We start from the raw sequence: 22143 nt of genomic DNA, 5'->3' as shown, positions 1-22143 counted from the left end.
ATGAATTTATAGGGGACATTCTCAAAAATTGAACATGATTTTCTTTCCTAATATTCCTCTAAATACAAATGTAGAAAGTTAGTTCAACAATTTTTTTTTTCCATTTGAACACAAGGCTTCAGGCATGCTAGACAAAGAGTCTATCACTAACTGACCCACATCCCCAGCCCTAGTTTATGATGGAATAGATGGACTGAAAGAAGAGGCAATATAAAGGACTGGTAAACTTTGCTTTTGGGAGATAAAGATTTCATAAACATGTATGCAGGTAGCTAGACAGATATCTTGACTAATATCTTTCAAAGAAATGATACACAGAGAAAGTTGCCTGCATTGTATTGTCCTAACGCCATTGCCACTGAACAAAAGACACTAGCAGGAAGTAATCCCACCACCACTTAAAAAGTGAATCATTGCTCATTTTATAAGTAAAAATAAGGTTTGTAAGGTTAAAAGTTGATAAAGGGTTTATCAAGAACAAAAATTATGATTCTAATGAAATGAAGCCTGCTCCATGTCAACTACAAGAAAGTACAGACATTTTGTATGTGGCTGAGTTTTGAGCTCCCACCCCCATTATTTCAAAGAAACAAAAGCACCATAGGATTACACAGTCCAGCCAGCCATTCAATATTCAATTTTGCAATAAACTAACCCAATTCTCTTTCAAAAAGTATTGGATTGGGAACAGTATCCAACAGCATTTATCATTGCCCAAGATGCATCTTATAAAACTTTAGTTCTGAAACAAGTCCTTGGGTTATCTGTAACCTTTGTAATATATTTTAATCCTTGTTTGAAGAGATAAGGCTGTATTATATAGACATGTAGCCAACACGATTGGTTCAACAATAAACAGCAGAAAATCCAAAATTAATAGTGCCTTAATAACTTAGAAGTGCAGTTTTCTCTCAAGTGTAAGAAGCCCAGAGGTGGACAGGACATGCACAATGTTGCAGCTCCACACTAATTCAGAACCCAGGCTTCTCCCACTCACTACTGCCTCACTACCCTATTACCTATGATTAGTATATGATTTTCAACCTCAAGGACACCTCATGGATCTGAAGCCTCAATATCACATCTATTCCAAGAAGGAGGACAAGGTCAAGGTGATTTCTCACAGATGTTACTCCTGGTGTTCATTTGGGTAGTGTTGCCATGGTTGGCCATCAGAATAATTGCAGAGAGAACAATGAGCTAGGATTCAGAAAGGGTCTATGAGGGAGGCTCCTTGAAAAGGAAGAGCAGAATGGCCTGGCTTCAAAGGATGTAGTTCCCCATCTCAGGAGCAGTGTTCAGATAATGGACATCCAGTGCCCTCCAGGCCCATGCCTGTTCTGCAGTAAGCGTGATAGCACACACTGGCTTGCAATCCACTCAAACCTTCTGAGCACTTGACTTGATACCTGCCAAGCCACCAGCTGGGTAGTACTAGGGACTTCCTAAGATAAAAGTTTTGTGTATTATTTGATCCAATTCACAGGCAAAGTCTTCATTAATGTGGTTACACATACCAAAGACAGCAGATAGTTCCTGTAGAATCAACATTTGAAATAAAAATTGTATTCCCAAGGGTGAAGAGGTGGCTTCACAGTTAATGCTCTTGTCTGTGAAGCCTAAGGACCCAGATTCCATTCCCTAGTACCCATGTAAACCAGATGTACAAGATGGCACGTGCGTCTGGAGTTTGTTTGCAGTTGCTGGAAGCCCTGGTACACCCATTCTCTCTCACACACACTCTCCCCCTCCTCTCTCTCTCCCTGCCTCTCTCTCAAGTAAATAAATAAAACATTAAAACTAAAAATATTTTTACTACTAATCCAAACTTTTACCAGAGTAGAAATTTTGTCACAAATTAATTTAAAATTAGTAAAAACTATTTTTTATTCTAAACGCATTCCGTGCACACAAAAATAGAGACATTAGATAAGAAAAGGCAATGAGAATGGGTCTCCTTCCTACCACGATTCTACTCATTACAAGTCACCTCTTTTGCCAGTTCTTTAACATACTCTTTCTTTATTCAGCATACCATTCCAACGTAGCTTCTGTTTATTAATAATATCTTGGACACCTTTCCATACTGGTGCCTTTAGTCTTCATTCTTTTTAATAGCTGCACAGTCTTCTGACATATGACTGTTTCATGATGGGTTCAATGAGACCCCTGTTGGTAATCATTTGGAATATTTTCACTTTGGTTTATTTATCAGGTTAGTATGGTGATGCTGGGTAAGCATCCTCTAAGCCCATATGCTAAACTCTATGATGTACAAGATATATGCACATAAAATAGTACCCAGAACGAGCAATGGCACTTCAATGAGTGCACCTATGTCAGGTTCTGAAAGATAGTGCCAAAGTAACCTCCAAAGTGACTGCACCACTTATGCTCCACTCACAGTGCCTGAGAGAGCCTCAGAAGCCGATTGTAATGAGTCCTTTGAAGCGTGATGTGTCCCAACTTCATTACAAAGCAGATGAGTCTTCTCTTCTGCCTTCTAATGTACTCATTTTAAAAACCTAGATTTGTACCAAAGTTGAGTCAAAACCAATGGCACATCTATGACTGAACTAGTTGTTCTCTCCAAGTGGCAATACTGTTCCTTCTACACAGAATATCCACTCTCCACTGCAGCCTGCTCCCTAGCTCCAGATCACTGACATCCGGACAGAAAGATCAAAGTACACTGAGAACTACCTCTCTACCTCCCAATGGCAAGGTGGGAGCCTGGCTCTGCACAGACACCATTTCCAATGGCGTGTTATGCTTCATTCATCCCAGTTCACGATTAAACTCATTCAGTCCCACCCTCCATGGCTGGGGACTTTTTCTCAGCACTTGGATAGATGCTCTGTGGGAAGGCTGAGCCTTTTCCAGAAGACAAGTGCCTGAACTCATCAGAGATCAACCCCATGACCTCTTCAGGGATGTATTCTGACAGGCATCTCCCTGGGGCTGGATCTTAGGAAAACGGCAGCATATGTGCATAGTCAAATGAACCAGCTAGTAATGGTGTCAGGTCTGCCAGACCAGCCAGCTCTGTCTAAGCCACCCTCCTCCTGAAGACCAGAACCAGGGAATCTTCCCTATGAGAATACATCCGCTGTTCAAACTTCATTGCATCTTATTTTCATGATCTAAACTGTCCACAGTCAAAGCAGAAAGATTGGACTTGGCAAACGCAGGCAGGCTTTGCCATGTTGCACATGTAGATGTGTTAAATGGCAGCAGAAGGCGAATTGTGGATGCTGCTTTTGTCTGTTTCTGACATTCCTAGAACTGGAAATGTTAGGCTGCCTTCATCAGTCAAACCAGAACACCATTATTCTAAATCAGTAGTTTCTACAACACTCATGAATTGCTCTCTTAAAAAAAAAAAAAAAAAGGAGGGGGAGTCAGTTATACCAGGATGCTGGCATGTTCAGTTAATCATGGTAAGTTTTAAATATGAAACAAACCAAAACGTCTCATTTTGTCTTGAGCCTTACCCCTTGAGTTGAGGAGTTGCAGCATGGGCCAGCACCTCTGTTGCAAACCCACATGTCAAATGAAATTTACAGGTACTAGACTACAATATAATGTTGAGCAGTGAAAACAAAAAAAAAAAATCTAGAAATTCAAATTAAATGTCAATTCTTAGATACATAAAATTCAGGAGATAATATATGATTCAAAAATGTCACAAAATCCTGACTGCTACTGAATAACTTTTAGCCTAATCTAACATCTCTCACTTATACCAAGACAAATAATTTGGCAATATACAAGCTCATGATAGAAAGAAGAGCTTTGTTAGCTTCTGGATTTTGGTAAAGATTTTATTTTTATTTATTTATGAGAGACAGAGAGGGAGAGAGAGAGAATGGGCACACCAGGGCCTCTAGCCACTGCAAACGAACTCCAGATGCATGCACTACCATGTGTATCTGGCTTACATGTGGCCTGGAGAATTGAACCACGATCCTTTGGCTTTGCAGGCAAACTCCTTAACCACTAAGCCATCTTTCCAGCCCCAGTTTCGGGATTTTTATGCATGGGTGACAATAAGCACTGAAATTATATTTAGTGCACACCTGCAATCTTCCAGACCTATGGACAAGTCAAAAGTCTCTCAGAGGAATAAATCAATGTCACAGCCCATTTGCAGAGCCATGCCCTAAGGCACAAGCCTTGACAAATGGACTCAGAAGAGACTTCTGTACCCATTACAAAGTAGTTAGATTAGGTGTTATCAGGTCTTGAGATGTGCAACCTGCCTTATTAGTAGTGATTTGTTTATCCATTAATCTCTTAGAGATCATCAGGGTCCAAAGGATGGAAATGACAAGATGTTTAACGCTTGTGTCTTCAGTTCCCATCTGACTCAGACCTCCAATCTGGGAACCAGACTAATTTCCTTAAGGCTTTCTTTGTGCAAGCCATCCCTATCTCTGCATGATCACAAATACAGTTCCTAAGACAGCAGAGCAGCTTCTCTCACTTGACAAAGAGTGCCAGCTCTGCACCATTGTCACCCTGGCTAGGACAGGGCTGATGGGCAGTCATTCTCCTGAGACAGAGTGGGAAGGTGCATTCTGAGGCATTACCCCCACCACCACCCACAGAGAGCCCACAGTAGTTACTGTCACCTACTGAGGAGGGCCCTAAGTGGCTGGGAGACGAAAAGATGGGAAATAAGAATACAACTTCATGGAGTATGACCAATTTGCAATATGTTCATATATTAAAGTTCTCAATTTTTTTTTGAAAAAAAAAAAAGGTATTCTGCACTTAGATGCCTCCTGCAAGATTTTTGGTTTGTAAAATTCCAATTTTCCTGAACCTGATTAGATTTAAAAATAGACATTGCCTATAAATGTTCCTAGACTTTGGAAATGTAGCCAAGCGTCAGCCAACCAGTCTGGCAAGTTTCTTGCAAGGGGCCTCTGGGCTCTCCTTCTTTCTTACCTCCCCTGCCAAAGCATCTCAGAATCAAGTTTCATAACATAAACAACTCAGGTTCCTCCCATACCCACTAACATACCCTTCTTAAGTGTTTACAAACCCTATTTAGAACCAGCCTAGTGTTGGGGATAGACATAGTGGCCTTGTGCTTAAAGGCCCACATCAAGTTGGGGAAAGGATCAGAAAAAATATCTGGAAGGCTCTCTGATAAAAGCATGATAGAAGAGAAATCAAGGTTTTGTCATAGAAGAAAGGAACTCTGAGAAATTTTCCAAAAGAAGAATGTTGTGCAAGAATAAAACTAGCAAATGAGTGTGGAACATTGGAAACAGAGTATAAGGTAAAGTGGGGTTGCAGAGACACCACACTATTTGGGAACCCAAAGAAGACACAGCAGCCAATATCCTGGGAGGCAGCTTTGCACAAAAGATCCTAAGGTCAAGTCAGAGGGACTTGGCACAGATGCTGGCAAAAGAGAGATGAATGGGATGCTGGCCACAGGGAGATCTCTAGGTATGCTTGGGGAAGAAACCAGCAGAATACACAGGCAGAAGAGTAGGTGTCTAGGATGAAAGGTGTTGCATAGAATTTGTATCACTTGAGTTTACGAGAGAACTTCTAAGTGGAGGTGTCCAAATCTGGAGCTTAGCAGCTCATGGACATTTAGGAAACAGAAAACTGGCTCCTCTGAGAAGAAAGGAGAGTGAGGAAAGAAAGCCAAAAGGATCTCTGAGGAACACTGACATTTAAGAAGGTTCCTTAGGGATTGTGAAAATCAAAGGTGATTTTTGAGGTATGGGGCGAGAAACATCAAATGACACTGAGAAGTCAAGTCCTATGAAAGCAAAGAGTGGGAGTAATGCTAGCAACCTGCCAAATGCAGAGTCGATATATCAACAAAGGAGACTAAGGGCATGGGCACTGGCATGGCCACATCTTCTGAGAGTGGTGTCTGAGAAGGGAAGGCAAGAGAGGGCAGTGGCAGCAAGAGCTGAAGTCACGAAAGGCACTGGGCTGGGACCTTGACCTTCGATGGAGAGGTGAGGCTGAAGACTGACCATGACTGATGAGGCAAAGTCTATGGAAGACAAGCATTGGAAACAGGAGTCAGGATGTCTTTAAGACAAAAATATTTGTAAAATATTGGAAATCTGTCAACATATTACAAAAGCTTGCTCATTTCCAATGAGGAGGTAACCTGCTAGGGAATATAATAGAGTTCACCCTGGACAAATTTATTCTTTGCATATGGCCACAAGGGTTTTTCCTATAGAATATTATTAAAGAATGCCTGCCAGGTGTGGTGGTGCACACCTTTAATCCCAGCACACTGGAGGCCGAGGTAACAGAATCTCTGTGCCTGTGAATTCAAGGCCAGCCTGAGACTACTTAATGAGTTGCCTTTAAAAAAAAAAAAGGAATGCCCTAGGGGAGATCTGGCTGCCCTTTCACTATGTGATGAGTTTGGCCAGCATTTGAGATACAATTATGTATATAGCCTCATTCACTCCCACGATTGTACTGTAAGTATGACAGGACTGGGGAGAGAACTCAGTCAGTCAGTCAAGTGCTGGCCTCACGAGCATGAGGACCTGAGTTCAATCCTCACTATCACAGAAACATCTCCACGTCATGGCACACACCAGCACTCCCAGTGGTGGGGAGGTGGAAGACAGGAGGGGCTCTGGGGCTGTTAGCCTAATTAGAAAGTTTATGAATGAAATGCCCTAGTCAAAAACAAACAAGGGCCGAGTATGGTGGTGCACACCTTTAATCCCAGGAGTAGGGAGGCAGAAGTAGGAGGATCCCTCTAAGTTCGAAGCCACCTGAGACTACTGTGAATTCCAGGTCAGCCTGGGCTAGAGCAAGAGCTGACTTCAGAAAAAGAGAGAGAGAGAGAGAGGGAGAGAGAGAGAGAGGGAAGGAAGGAAGGAAAGAAAGAAAGAGAGAGAGAAAGAAAGAAGTGGTAAACATACTGAAGGAAGGACTGACGGACACTGCACACCCACATGCACATACAAGAGTACTTTTAAAATGTAATGACAGTTAAGTTAGGTTGATCACCTCTATTATGAAGTTCATTCACAAAGTACTAAAGATAGTCTACAAAAGATTACAATCACAATTTAATTTCCATTAATATCAATATAGTAGAATGAATGCTTTATGTGATATTTCACAAAAAAATTATGAAAAAAAATAATTTAGAGGCTATATTTCAAAAACAGATTGAGATAAATAAAATCCTATGTTTTGTTTAAGATAAAATTATTATCTTTAAAAGAGAAAAATAAAAAATATATTATCAACATTTCTCTTGTAAGAATAAAAATCAAAGGCTGGGCATAGTAGTACATGCCTTTAATCCCTGCACTCAGGAGGCAGAGGTAGGAGGATCGCCATGAGTTCAAGGCCACCCTGAAACTACATAGTGAATTGCAAGTCAGCCTGTGCTAGAGCAAGACCCTACCTCAGAAAAACAAAACAAGAAATAAAATAAAAAGTAAGGCACCTCCTTTAAATAAACTGTTTTACACAGTGTATTGGGTGGAAAAAGATTTATTCTTTCTAGCTGTTAGGTACCAGATGTACCAAGGAGTTTTTTCACGTTTATGCTGTGAACACACACACACACACACACACACACACACACACACACACACACACACCTCCCTCCCTCCCTCCCTCCCTCTCTCCATCAGAGCAGCTTGTTACAGTACAGGCTGCGATCTCTACAAGGCACCACCTGTACCTACCAAACACTGCCCAGTACATAGAACAAGTTTGCTTAAGATTTGCAATGCAGAAGATTACTTCTGACTTGCACAGGCTTAAAAGGAAGCTTGATTACACAGGGTTTCATTCCCTGCCATGCGAGTGCACTATTACTCTAAGATATTTGCGGAGGGACAGGAAGATGGCCGCTTTGCCAGAGAACTCTGCCCTCTGGTGGCGAAAGCAGGCGTGTGCGCAGCAAACGGACATAAGGCTGTGCCTGGTGGACAAGGACCAGGAGGACAGTGTAGACTCCCACCTAGAAGGCAGGAGCATGGCCTGACGTCTAGCCCGGCTTCTCATTTCCCAGACCTTTTCTAGCCCAGGGGCTCCTCGTCGTCCTGGAAATGTACAGAAGAGGAAACAATCGGCATGCCCTTTTTGCCTCTGGAGTATAAAGCCCCCAACACACACATGAGTGTCTCCTATCCGTCCCCAAGAAGTTCCTAATGTCCTTGGTGAACCCTCAGCCTTCATGGGATGAAACCTTCAGTGTATTGTAAGGACCTCGACTTTCACTTTGACTTGGAGAGCCACTGCAGGCTTTTGCACCAATAAGGGAGCAGTGGGACCTGATTTGCTCTTCCCTGTGGGTGCTTGGATGAGCAGACCCTGAGAGATGGAGAAGTAAGGGTGGAAGGGGAGACTCAATCAACCAAATTGTTCTGTAAGACCAGATGCTGGCTAGGCTCAGTATGCTGGAGAGGGAGAAGTGGGAAGATTCCGAAATATTTTGTAAATAGAAACACCACATTTGCTGATTGTTTTTGGATGATTTGATGTTTACATGAGGGGCACAAGAGAAAGAGGATGACCCCTGGCACTATATCACTTTTGCTGCAAGGCTTGCGGAAGTGACAAGGACCTGTCTGCCTGATTTGAGCCTCCTTGTAGAAGGCCAGGAATAGAGGAAGTTAGGTTCTCAAATGCCCTGTTGCTTTTGAAGCTACCTGCCAAGCCCTAAACCCTCAAGAAAGAGGCCAGAAAGACAGAACTGAACACACCAAAACACAAAAAAAAATTTTAAAGACTTTGAAAGATTTATGTTCAAATTTTCTCTTCTGTTTTCTCCCTCCGTCTCCCTCTCCCACCCCCCCCCCCCCTTTCTCTCTTTTTCTTATTTCTTCTCCCAAACCATGGTCTGCTCATTATGGTATATGTGCTGTCTCCTTTTGTTCTTTATTTTATGTCTCTTTTTTTCAACTTTTTTCTGTGTTGCTAATGCTCAAAATGCTGTGTGACAGCCAGGACCTCATCATCTCTCCAACCCAAGGCTCCCTTCTGTCATTTGCCTATTAGTGGTTTGATGGGAAAGATGTGAAGGAATTTTCAAGGGGCTGTTTCAATTAATTAAGCACAGAAGGGAAGCTATCCTCATCTTCTTTGAGTAAACAGGCACTCCAGTGTTACTTCAAAGTGCAGTATATTCTAACTGTTTACAGTGCAGTGTGTCCATTTGTTTACAGTGCAGTGTGGTCCTATTTATTTTACAGTGCAGTGTGTTCCCTCTGCTTCCTTCACAGTGCAGTGTGTTCCCTCTGTTTATTTCACAGTGCAGTGTTTTCACTCTGTTTACTTCACAGTGCAGTGTGTTCCCCCTGTTTATTTTACAGTGCAGTGTGTTCCCTCTGTTTACTTCACAGTGCAGTGTATTCCCCCTGTTTATTTTACAGTGCAGTGTGTTCCCCCTGTTTATTTCACAGTGCAGTGTGTTCCCCCTGTTTATTTCACAGTGCAGTGTGTTCCCCCTGTTTATTTTACAGTGCAGTGTGTTCCCCCTGTTTATTTTACAGTGCAGTGTGTTCCCCCTGTTTATTTCACAGTGCAGTGTATTCCCCCTGTTTATTTCACAGTGCAGTGTGTTCCCTCTGTTTACTTCACAGTGCAGTGTGTTCCCCCTGTTTATTTTCCAGCACGGTGTGTTCCCCCTGTTTATTTCACAGTGCAGTGTGTTCCCCCTGTTTATTTTCCAGCACGGTGTGTTCCCTCTGTTTATTTCATAGTGCACTGTGTTCCCTCTGTTTATTTTACAGTGAAGTGTGTTCCCTCTGTTGACTTCACAGTGCAGTGTGTTCCTTCTGTTTATTTTACAGTGCAGTGTGTTCCCTCTTTTTATTTTACAGTGCACTGGGTTCCCTCTGCTTACTTCAGAGTGCAGTGTGGTCCTTCTGTTTACTTCACAGTGCAGTGTGTTCCCTCTGTTTATTTTACAGAGAAGTGTGTTCCCTCTGTTTACTTCAGAGTGCAGTGTGGTCCTTCTGTTTATTTCACAGTGCAGTGTGTTCCCTCTGTTTATTTCACAGTGCAGTGTGGTCCTTCTGTTTATTTTACAGTGTTTTCCCTGTATATATTTACAGTTCTGTGTGGTACTTCTGTTTTGCCTTGGAATGATTGGGTCAAAGATTTTGATTTCTGCTTGTTTTCCTCAACTCATTCTTATTCCCATGATGCCCTTAGCTTGGATCTTTTCCTTCCATACTTCCTCACCACCTACTCAACACATATACTTTTGAGGACACTCATTTGGTACTCTTGCAAATTTTGGATCAAGCTAAACTATATTAAACTTGTGTACCATGTTTTGACGTAGGTGCCTCACGATTTGATCATAGTTTGCTATTTCTGAGACTTCTAAGTATACAAATATCTGTAGCTATATAAAAATGCAACACCTTCAGAGCTTGCACCACAAGGGTATATTTTTTAACCTGCCTTAAAAGATGTTAAAATCAATCCACTCACCTTGAAAAGTATTTAACAATATCTTGATTCTTTACCACCAGACACAGAGATAATTGTCTCCTAGATTTATCCTTCTATGTCACCCCTTAGAACAACATGGAATCTGGGCCTAATATTTGGAGGTGATTTGGGGAAGATTACCTGAAACCTAAGCACCAATTCAGTGAAGTCCTCGATGTGGATGGAGCTGATTCTCCAATCCTGCTTGTGTGGGTTGGAAGTAAAAAGGCAACAATCCTAAAGCAACCCAGGGCCACAAGTCTTCTGATGGTTTAATTCTCTTTTTCTCATTTCCAGAGTACTTCTAGTGTCACATATCGTGACAAGCCCTCTACACACATTTTCTCACTTTAACCTTACATTTAACTCATGAGCTTATACCATTGGAATCCCCATGTTACCACTAAGAAAACCAAATGGCCCTGCCATTTGAAAAATCCCAGAAACTTCATGCTCACAGCGTTTCTCAGCAGCTGCCCGAGGTGAGCCCAGGGAGTCCACTGGGCTCAACCTAGCATACCTTCCTTTGTCAGCCTCTGCCCTCCACTCTCCAAAGCACAGGTGTGTGTGCACACGTGCAGTGCATGTTGAAGGTGGACCTTTGCTATAGTTATCTTCTTGTTGCTGGGACAAAACACCTGATCAAAAACAATTGATGGGAGGAAAGGTTTTATTTTGGCTAACTGTCTCAAGGGAGAGCTTCATGGTGGCAGGCATAATCCTCATCACAGCAGGTGGAAAACAACAGCAGGAAAGTGAGCTGAGCTCTGGCAAGTGGGGGCTGGCTATAATACCCTTTGGCCCACACCAAACAACACACTTCCTCCAGAAAGGCTATACCTCCCAAATTACTACCATCTGGGGAGCAAGCATTCAAAACACATCATTTTATGGGGAACATGATTCAAACCACCTCGGCCTCCCCTTGCTATACCTCTCTAGAAACTAATCTTTAGGACAAATTTCTTCAGGCTGTGGAGCAATTATCAACACAAGGTCAACAGAGTGGAGCCAAAGGATGGCCAGGGGAAGATGACTGAAAAAGAGTTCTGTAGGGAGGACAGCTAGCTCCCTGGTCAGCCCCAGCTGCATAGTATTACTGCCCACAAGACTCAGTCCCAAGAGAAAGTGAAGACCATCCCTTCCCCCTGTCAACAGTGCAAAGGACCAAAAGTGCTACTTTAACAAGCAAAATAATGACACACAGGGGAGAAAACTCACCCTGGCCTTCCATGTCATTGAACTCCCAATTCCAGAATACTTTTTCCACCAGGTTCACATAGTCCTCCCAACACTTGGTAAAGATACTTCCTGGTGGAGTGAGTGGCTACACCTAATGTATTCTGAGGTATTAGTTCTCTCAGGCACACATCTAAACTCTGGAAAGATACTTGTAATTCCAAGCAATACATGGTATGTTGCTTTCTAGTGTGTACTTTCTCTGCCATGATTCATGACTTTAGGACATTGTTTAGATTAGGTTAATATTTCAGGTATTAGTCTCCCAGCTTCATTTCCTCTTCATCTTTTCCTACTTTGTTACTATTTCCTACATAATTTTCAAACAAGTCTTGATCATTTTTATTGCATAGAGCCACAGAGGGAAGCCCACAAAATGACCCCAAAACCACAGAAGAATGATTCTTATCAGTTGAAACAAAATCTCCAATGAAGTTTCAGGGCCTCCTTTTCCTCTCCTCAGGGAATGATTTGAGGACTTCTTGGAGTTGTCTTTTGCATAAAGTCACCCCTCTTTTGGCTTTAAAGTCCTGAAAATCACCCTCCTCATTTGCTGCTACTGTGAGAAAACTCCATCTGGCAGCCTGAAAGGTGTCTGATGTCTGCACAGCTGGGCCACCACCAAGCAGTCACACTCCTGCCCTCCTCCTCCTCCTCCTCCTCTTCCTTCCATAGTCCTTCCTTCTCTATTTTCTCTTTCCTTCCCTGCTGTCTTTTACTCCTACAGTTCTCAGTCTCAGGGCTTTCTTTTCTTCTCCCACCTTTCTTCTCACAGTTTACCTTGGAATTGACTAGAAGCGAATCAAGCCACCTTTCAGGATGGTGACCCATAGTGCTGCCTGAAGGACACACACCACATCCTCTTCTCATCCTTCCTTCTCATTGCTTATGCAGCCTGAGTTAGCAAATGGTGCATCACAGTGACTAGACACCTGAGGAAAACTACCTCAAGTGAAGAAAGGTTGCTTTAGCTCCTGGTTTCAGATGTTTCAGTCCATGTTCAGCTGGTTCCATGGTTGTGGGCCTGGAGTGAGGCAGAGCATTTTGGCATTGGGGCCATGTGGCAGAGGAGGCTGCTCCCTCATGGCACTGGGAAGCAGAGAGAATTAACAGGAAGAGTCAGGGACAAGATATACCCTTCCAAGGCACATCTTCAGGGACCCACTTCCTCTAACCACATCTCACCTGCCACAGTTTCACCACATCCCAAAGATCTGTTTAAATCTTGAATCCATCAGTGGATTAAATCACTGATCAGGTCAGAGTCCTCATGATCTAATCATCTCTGGAAATGCCTCCAGACACACCTGGAGACCTTTTAGACATCTCTGATTTAATCACATAGACCATCAAACAGAGTCCAAGCCATATTCTGACCTCCTCTTCTGTTCCCTGTTTCCCCTCCTGTTGCTATTGAAAACATAGACCATGCCAAATGTTCATTGCCTAGACTGAGGCACTATGGCCTGCATTTATATAGCAAAGAATCTAGCTAGGCATAAGGCTAATGGAGATGTCAGCAGAAAGGGCCCCATTCTGTACCACCTTCACTGTAGGAATTTACAGGTTCTGCCATTCCCAACCTGTCCCATAAGCCACTACTCTGACCATGTGCCTTGATTCCCAACCACATGGAGGGGAAGGTCAGTGGAGCCTGCCTGCCATGTCCCAGCCCAGGAAGAGGAACTATCCAAAAGAAACATGTTCATTTGATTAGATTCTAACTAGAAAAATGGGATGAAATTCCCCTGTGAGTACACTGCGAGGGGGACACAATTAAAAAAAAATGCCAAGTGAGGAAACTGTAAGGTTGATGGTATTTTGAGGAACTCATCTTGTTGGAATTTAGGCAGTAATCAGTCCAAGACATGAATATTTTGTACCTTGAATGTTCCCAAGGGGGAAAAAAATCAAAGATTACAAAAGAGAAAAATGCTGTGTTTCCCTAATCTCAACACTCTTGCATGCTTATTTCCTGTGCTTGTTGCATGCATTTACACATTAATTATGTCAATGATGAAGGAGAACTGAAGCGTTATACTTGTGGCCCAGCTGTTTAAAATGATTACTTTGAGAATGGTATTTTTTTTTTCCAGCACCTTTCCCAAAGTGTCTCATCGCTGACATGCTCAGTTGATCATTCTTTGCCCTAACTCCCCAAATGGAAGCAGTTGCCTCCTTGATGCTTTAATTACAGCTGACTCAGCTGGTCTGGAAAGCCAGGATGCCTGCTCCCGACTTGGTTAGAAACTGCAATGTTACTTATGATAAATGCTTGAACTCCAAAGCCAAGTCAAAGGACCCCGAGGCTTGGCTGTCCTTTGCAGACCACTGTCTCAAGCAAATCTAGGGTAAGCGTGTAGTTCCAGAGCAGCACCAGGCCTTCACTCCTGTCATGGATCTCAGCATCAGGGGATTTGCAGTGAGGCCTGATGCTTCATTTCATGAACACATGGGAGGGGAGGGGGAGAGTTTCATCTATGCTCCAGCAGCTGGAGGTTCTCAAACAGAGAACTGGCCTAAAGAATCCACAAGGTAAGAAATGTCCCACCTGTGAGTTCCAGAGCATTTGGGTTGGACCGAAGGGTGTGGTCACTGCTGTGGTAGCTTGACTGGAGAAGTCATCTGCCAGCTTTGACAACGCTTCCCTCCTTGCCTTGAGACTCTACCTTCCCTCTCACTCTGTCTCCTTCCCATCCCTTTCTCTTGCTTCAGGGAGGTTCAGAGAAAAGGCTTCAATTCTTCACAAGATAGCCAAGAAGAAGTGCCAGGTGGATGAGAATGAGAGGCAGAATGGGGCTGCCAATCACGTGGGTGAGTGCAAAGAGACATCCAACTCTTGTCCTTCCTGGGGACAGGGAAGAGAGCAAAGGGGTAGGGCCCAGTTGTGGGCACCTTAGAAGCTGAAGCTGGGCCCTTTACTGAGCAATGGGAATTGAGTTCCTCCTTCCCAACTGGGACAAGACAAGAATGGATATTTCATGTCACCAGTAGCTACTGGAAGGCCAAGGGGAACAAAATGACTGTAAGCAAATCATCAGGCATAACCACTCCAAAAGTAATAATTGGCCTGCTAGGGGACCTCACCCCCCAACATAGGCGCTCCTCTGCTGTACTTTCACTTTATGCTTCATGTCCTAATACACTTCATCAATATGTGTCCTTTAAAAAAAAGGGACAATCATTATACTTCAGAAATTCCACATAAAAGGACAGCCAAGTCATAATGGTTAACCAAAGGTTAGAGTCCTCCTGTAATACCTGACTTTTCCAGAGCTCCTATGTGACCAGATTGTGACATTCATCTTATTTTAACTTGGAACATGATGTTTCTTCTCTTCTGTCTGTAACTATAATATATCTCTCAATTCTAAATTCCAACTAAATTTAACCTAATCTAGATCCATGCTGTAAATGAAGCCATTACCCAAGTAACTAAAATTATCTGCAGACAAAGTTTAACAGTGTAACCCTCAAAATACATATATTCCATCAAAGAGATTTTGTTGTTGTTGTTTTGGGTTTTGTTTTTTGGTTTTTGGGTTTTTTTTTTCTTTTTGTCTCCTATTATCCTGACTTCTAACTCAGGGAAAATTTCTGGCCACAAAAAAAGTTAAAATCCAATTGAATAAAGAAAAACTGGACAAAAATCAGTGAACATGTTAACAAAGGTTACTCTTGAATTGGGAATTATGAATTACATAGTTTTGTCTGTCTCTTTCTGCTTCCCTACACTTGGACACATTTGTTTTTTGTTTGTTTGTTTGTTTGTTAGAATGGGCGTATGCTAGTTGTCTTTATTTTTTTACTGTACAATTGTAAAGTCATACTGTGAAAGTTACTGACTGCTTAAGTCTTGCTTAGGACATTTAGGCTCAATTACAAAAGCTATTTTCTCTGCCCTACTTGCTGATTTCTCCTTTCTGGGATGGGGTATTGTGGGATAGAAGATTTAGGCAGCTGGGCTCTATCCGGCACTTCTCTTAATGACTGTGCTTGAATCAAACCATCCTCAAGGAGATGGCCACATGACTTCAAGGAACTCTGCTATTGGCAGGGCCTATAAATGATTTGGCAACTAAAAAGAATATATGCCTAAAATCTATGCCTTTCAAAGAAGGACCAATATTTATTTTCATATTTTCTATGACAATCAAAAGACTGTGGTATCAAATCATGCTGGGGTTGGATTCTGTGCCCAAGAGGTCCTTTCTTATCTGCTCATGTCTCTCATGAGGCGTCTAAACTCCTTTAGCACCATTGTTCTGGTCTCCAGGGTCATGTCTGACTATGGCTCTGACCCTGAGATTGTATCACTATGGCCAATAGACCCTAGAAACAGAGCTCTAGTATTTCCCAATGCTTAGTATTTTTCACTCAAATAACTGCTTCAAACATGCCAAGATAACTTGGCATAGCCACAGGCAGCAAAGCTTCACACAGATCACTGCCACTGTTAAATATGGGCAGATAAGGGCCAATCAAGTTTCTGTGTCTTTCCATGCTGTTACTTATGTCTGTGTATGCCATAATCAAATGCATGCACATTTCTCTAGAATTTCCAGTATTTTTGTGTATAAGCCCAAATTTTTAATCTAACTCTTTAAATTTGAGATGAGGTCTTGCTTCATAATGCAGGCTAGCCCAGAACTTGCTCTGTGAATCAGTTTGGCCTCAAATTTATGGCAATCTTCCTGCCTCTGCCAGTGTCTAGATTACAGGCATGTGCCAACACACAACCATGTAACTCTCAAATTACATTGTTATGTACTAATGATATAAATATTTGGTCCATCTGAAATTGAAAAACAAAAAATAAGCCACACCTCCACGAGCTCCCGCACTGCTGACCTCCTGTCCACACCCTGGTCGGCCCTGACCACACTGCTGCTTGCCCTCCTGACCCCTCACACACTGGCTTCCAGTAAAAGTCCTGGTATTTTCCTCTCACTGAAGTGCCAGCTGAACTTGGTGGGACCTGAACACTAGTCACCTGGAGGTACTCCTCTCAGCCCTGGGAAACATCTTGCCAAAAAAGTAACACAAGCCAGGCATGGTGGCACCCGCCTTTAGTCCCAGCACTTGCAAGGCAGAGGTAGGAGGAATGCCGAGAGTTCAAGGCCACCCTGAAACTAACCTAGTGAATTCCAGATCAGCATGAACTAGAGTAAGAACCTACCTTGAAACACCAAAAGAAGTAACACAGTAACTATCATGAAGATTCAGTGGCATTTTTCATATTTGCTAGCTCTGCCCAGGCTCCAGGTTGAGTGCTTCCTGTGTATTTTCCTTCCATCCTTGCAAGCATGCCCTTTGGTCATGGTGATAGTGATGGTGGCTAGAAAAGGAGCAATGGAGTAAGAGTATTGTTATCATCACCTCAGTTCCAAGTCCCACAAAAGGGGAGGCCCTTGCTAAGAGTCACACAGCATAAGTAGTAGAACTTGCACACGAACACCTCCACTCCTGTCGGATTCCCAGGGTTGCAGAGTCCCAGTGCTTAACCATGGCCCTTGACTCAAGTCTCTGTTCTCAGAGGAAGTCCTGACTAACCCATGGCCTCGCTCTAGCTCTTTCTGCAACAAACAGACTCGGGTATCTCCCTCTTCCCCAACCTGGAGCAGGAGGTAGATGCAGCCTCTGCTGAGAAGTACTGTCCAGGCATGAGAAGGGTCAAGTTTCCAGACCTGCCTTTACCATGGCCACCAGGGCCCTAAAAATTTCTTCTTACATAGCCTGGGAGGATTAGAACTGGGAGCAATGGACCCTGGAGGTCAGCCAGGTGAGCTGCTATCTTCCCAGGCCCGGAGGAAGGAGGGGCTGCCCTCAGATGACAGGCTGACAGTGGCAGAGTAGAGTGGAGGAGCATGTGCCCTTGGCCAAGCCCTTCCAGAGGACCGTACAAGAGCTCCTGCTGTAGGGACATGCCCAAGGGTATGGGTCCAAATGGCAATGTTTCTAAATGTCTAAAGGTCTCCGACTATATACTGTCCCCTAGAGCAGAAAAAGACTTGCACTGGAGTACCCCAGTGACATTATACCACAGTGGAAGCCAGAGCTATGGAAGGGGTGAGGGTAGTGAGCCAGGGCCATGCGGAGAGTGGTAAAATCCCTCCACCATTGCCCAACAGCAGCCCAAGTCTCAAATGCCACCCACTCTCCTCTGCTTCCAACAGCATTTCTGCATGTTCTTTTCAGCATGGCTCTTTATCCACATTGACTCCATTTGTTCTCTCTTTCTTCCCCCACCCCCCGTGTGTGTGTGTGGGTGCAAAATACACCACAGAAAAAATCGAGCTCCCCAACAGCACGAGCACAGAGGTTGAAATGACACCGTCGAGCGAAGCTTCGGAGCCTGTGCAGAACGGGAACCTCTCCCACAGCATCGAGCCTGCAGAAGCCCCGGTATGCCTTTCTGTCCTTCCTGCTGTTTCCTGGCGGGTCACACCCTACCCAAGCCTTGGAGGCCCCAGCTTCCAGCTGGAAGAGCTCATGCATCTTTGTGTGACTTTCCCAGGACCAGCTCAAGGCCCAATGTGGGCCAACCTCTATGTATATTAAATGAACCCACAAACTCTGTAAGCCATTGCCTCTCAAGTAAGGTTGAAGGATCCATGTATAGGAATCTTTTGGGGTGACAGAGAAGGTCTGGATATATGATCAAGTTTGATAGTTACATTGTTTTTTAAAATATCTTATTTTTACTTATTTATTTGAGACAGAGAAGCAGAGAGTGAGAGAGAGGCAGACAGAGAAAAAATGGGTGCACTAGGACCTCCAACCACTGCAAACAAATTCCAGACACATGTGCCACCTTGGCTTACATGGATCTGGGGGAATTGAATCTAGGTCTTTTGGCTTTGCAGGCAAGTGCCTTAACTGTTAAGCCATCTCTCCAGCCCTGATAGTTATGCTTTTAAACATTTATTTATGACAGAGAGAGGGTGGGTGAGAGAAAAAGAGAGTGAGAATGGGCACACCAGGACCTCTATCCACTGCAAACAAACTCCAGACACATGCACCACCATATGCATCTGCCTTATGTGGGACCTGGAGAATAGAACCTGGGTCCTTAGGCTTTGCAGGCATGCGCCTTAACCGCTAAGCCATCTCTCCAGCCCATAGTTATGTTTTTAAATTAAGACTTAAATAACAGAGGAATCTCAGCCATCACACCTTTGCTAGACCTTTTGTCTCTGTGGTTGAAATTAACACTCTCTGGCCCCACTCACTGTTCAATGGCACAACCAATCAAACTATCCCCCTAGTATTAATAATACCAACATTGAACTGAAGAGATTGCTCAATGGTTAAGAACACTTCCTATATAAGCACGAGGGCCTAAGAAGGCCTGAGAGAAAACTTGAGTTGATCCCCAAGACCCACATCAACAGCTGGGTGTGGCCACTTGCATCTATAACCCCTGTCCTGTGAGGGACAGTAGAGATAGGATTTTCAGGGCCTGAGGGGGCGGGGGGCAGCAAGCTCTAAGATCAGTAAGAGACCCTGGCTCAAGTAAGAATAGCAAAAATGGGTAGAAGAGTGATGAAATGGAACACCGTGCTTCCCTCCAGCCACCACAGGCAAGTGCACCCCACCACGGACGAGTGCGCAGGGCACTGCATGGGCACATATGCCACACACAAATAATACTAGTAATAACAAATAACAACACTACCTAGCACCTACTACGTGCTACGGAGGCCAGTGGCAGCAGGGGTAGAGACAAAGCCCACACTGCCGCCTGCCTGAGTTCTTCTCAGAGACCTCCACTCAGCTGCCTGAGTTCTTCTCAGAGACCTCCACTCAGGTAAAACTGGGTCCTCAATGTCACCTGAGAAGGAAATCTCAGGACAAGCTAATAGGAATCCAACCTAGAATTGACTGAAAAGGATTTCAATATAAATTTAAGCATAGGGGTTGATGAGAGAGGCTATCAGTGAAAGAATTAGGCCCTAGTGAGGGCATGAGTTTTTCAAGAGAGAGTTGTGACTCACTGTCTTTACAATAGGCATCAGTACAATTTGGTTGCTTTTGGAGCTATTATTTTTATAAGGGTTGCTAAGAACTTCAAATGAGAGCCAGGCATAGTAGTGCATGCCTTTAATTCCAGGACTCAGGAGGCCAAGGTAGATAGATGAGTTCAAGACCATCCTGAGACTATATAATGAATTCCAAGTCAGAGAGTGAAACCCGACCTCAAAAAAAAAAAAAAAAAAAAAAGGTGGGGAGGAGGAATTAAGTAAAATCACAGGATGATATTCCGGACAGGACAAAACTCTAGATCACAGGGATATAGGACGTTAAACTGCTTTCCCTGTAGATATTTTGGCCTTTTTTGTTTTGTTTTTGTTTTCTCAAGGCAGGGTCTCATTCTACCCCAGTCTGACCTGGAACTCTGTACTCCCAGGCTGGTCTCAAACTCAGAATGATTCTCCTACCTCTGCCTCCAGAGTGCTAAGATTAAAGGTGTGTAGCACCATGCCCAGATATTTTAGCATTCTTATTTAAAAAGCATTTCTATATAGAAGAAATATTGTCTCTATGTTGGCAAGTTTGATGGTAAATACTATTCATTTTGCTGGAATTATTGATTCATAATGGGCAAGAGTCTTCAACCAGACTCTGGAGTGAAGGGTTCCTATTCTCTCCCATTCCCCATACTTTTGGTTTTTTATACTGCCTCAGTGCTAACTGCTTTAGAAATGCCTATCTTCACACCACACACCTGAAGGTGTGGTTACTGGAATGTCTGTTGTACTTTGGAGGCAGCTGAGCTTGGTGAGATGTAGTAGTTAACTGGACTACCAAGCTATAGGTAGTGGAGGTGGGATCAATCTCAGACATGTCTAATGCAATACACAGGCAGTTTCCACCATGAACACTACCTCTAGACCTCAGCCCAAAAGGCAGGTGGGATCACATGTGGCTGTTAGACTTCTGGATCTCATCTTGATGAAATGAATTAGAAGTTTAAAGATGGAGCTCAAATTTGCATCTTAACTGGATACCCTAGGTCAGGGCTCCTCATATTTAAAGGAACTTCCAAATTAAATCCCAGGGGCATGGGTAAGGTGAATCATGATAGAAAGCAGATTCTGGTTTGCCAGATCTGCAGTGAGGCTCAGTTCTGAAGTGCCAGTGGACTCCCCAACGAGGTCAACGCTGCTGGTCAGTGCACTGCCCTCATGTTTGAAACCCCCCCCAGAACCAGAATTTCCCAGTGATATGTGTTGCCCCGTACTCACACAGAACCCAGACTGCAGCCAGTGTGCTCTAGCACTCTCTTCTCCTTTACACCAGCCAATACTCAGCAGCAGATGCCAGCTGCACTCCTTGGGAGAGAGCATGCTAATTCTTGCCTGATAGGAACATGGGAGGTAAATCTCCCCACTGATGGGAAGGAAGATGAGAGCGCACACAGGCCCTCTGGCCTTGCGGCTTCTTGTCCTTCTGACCAGAGCCTAGCACTCCTTGGGTACTAGCTCAGCAGAGCTGGCAGAGTGGTCATGTCCACATGGATAAGCAGCATGTGGTAGCAGGAGGTGGGCCCCAAGGACATCTGGCTGCCCTTGGGGCTGACACAATCACAGGTGTGCAGAAGCAGTCTCATCACCATGCCACTCCATTTGGCTAGCAGAAGGACATCTGTGCCCCTACAAGGGAGAATCTGGCTGCAGGGGAGCGAGTCTTGCTGCCTGACCCCTCTGTGCAGCAAGGCCCTGGGTCTCAGTGCTGAGAATAGGGCATGTCCATGCACTGTGCTGGGACAGAGTGCTGAGGAGCCGCTGTGCCATGGCTGAGTACAGGGTGCCCTGCTGTGGACTTCACACCCATCGGAAGCAAGATGCCATCTCAGCTAGGCATTAGTTTCTTCCTCCCTAAAGCACAGATCTTAAAAGTACTGCCTCAGTAGGGTTATTATCAGAGTTAGATAATATACACAAAGCCCTTAACAAAGAGCTACATGCTATTTACATTGTATATCCATACTTGCCATTTAAACATCATTCACGGTGCCCCTTCCCTGAAGGGCTTCATTGTGGGTGAAATGAAATGGATTTATATTGTGTGCAATGTTTGAGAGTATTCAGGATATAAATAAATCAGCCAAACAAACATGTGGGACAGGAAACTAATTATGGCTCAGGGTGATTGTGGAAGTCTGGGCACAGTGCTTCAGATATGAGAAAGAAGGAACTGACCCTAAGGCTGGAGGGATGGTTTAGTGGTTAAGGCATTTGCCTAAAAAGCCAAAGGATCCCAGTTCGATTCTCCAGGACCCACATAAGCCAGATGCACAAGGGGCCACATGAGTATGGAGTTCATTTACAGTGGCTGAAGGCCCTGGAGTGCCCATTCTCTCTCTCTTTCTCTCTCTCTGCCTCTTTCTCCATATCAAATAAATAAATAAAATATATTAATAAAAAAAGAAAC

General features: G+C 43.8%; 1 protein-coding gene across 5 annotated transcripts in view; it reads left to right on the top strand.

Moving 5' to 3' along the window:
* Slc24a2 (solute carrier family 24 member 2) overlaps positions 1–22143 on the top strand; it is a 266732-nt gene that overhangs the window by 206587 nt on the left and 38002 nt on the right. For 4 of the 5 annotated variants that reach the window (XM_045161586.1, XM_045161591.1, XM_004658419.2 and 1 more), the window contains 2 exons: positions 14422–14520; positions 17993–18111. In XM_045161586.1, the coding sequence (XP_045017521.1) occupies positions 14422–14520; positions 17993–18111 (218 nt within the window). The remainder of the gene's footprint in view (positions 1–14421; positions 14521–17992; positions 18112–22143) is intronic. The other variant, XM_045161606.1, reaches the window with a different exon arrangement.

This window comes from Jaculus jaculus, chromosome 1 (assembly GCF_020740685.1).
Source record: "Jaculus jaculus isolate mJacJac1 chromosome 1, mJacJac1.mat.Y.cur, whole genome shotgun sequence".
NCBI lineage: Eukaryota > Metazoa > Chordata > Mammalia > Rodentia > Dipodidae > Jaculus > Jaculus jaculus.
This window is presented reverse-complemented; position numbering and strand designations above follow the sequence as displayed.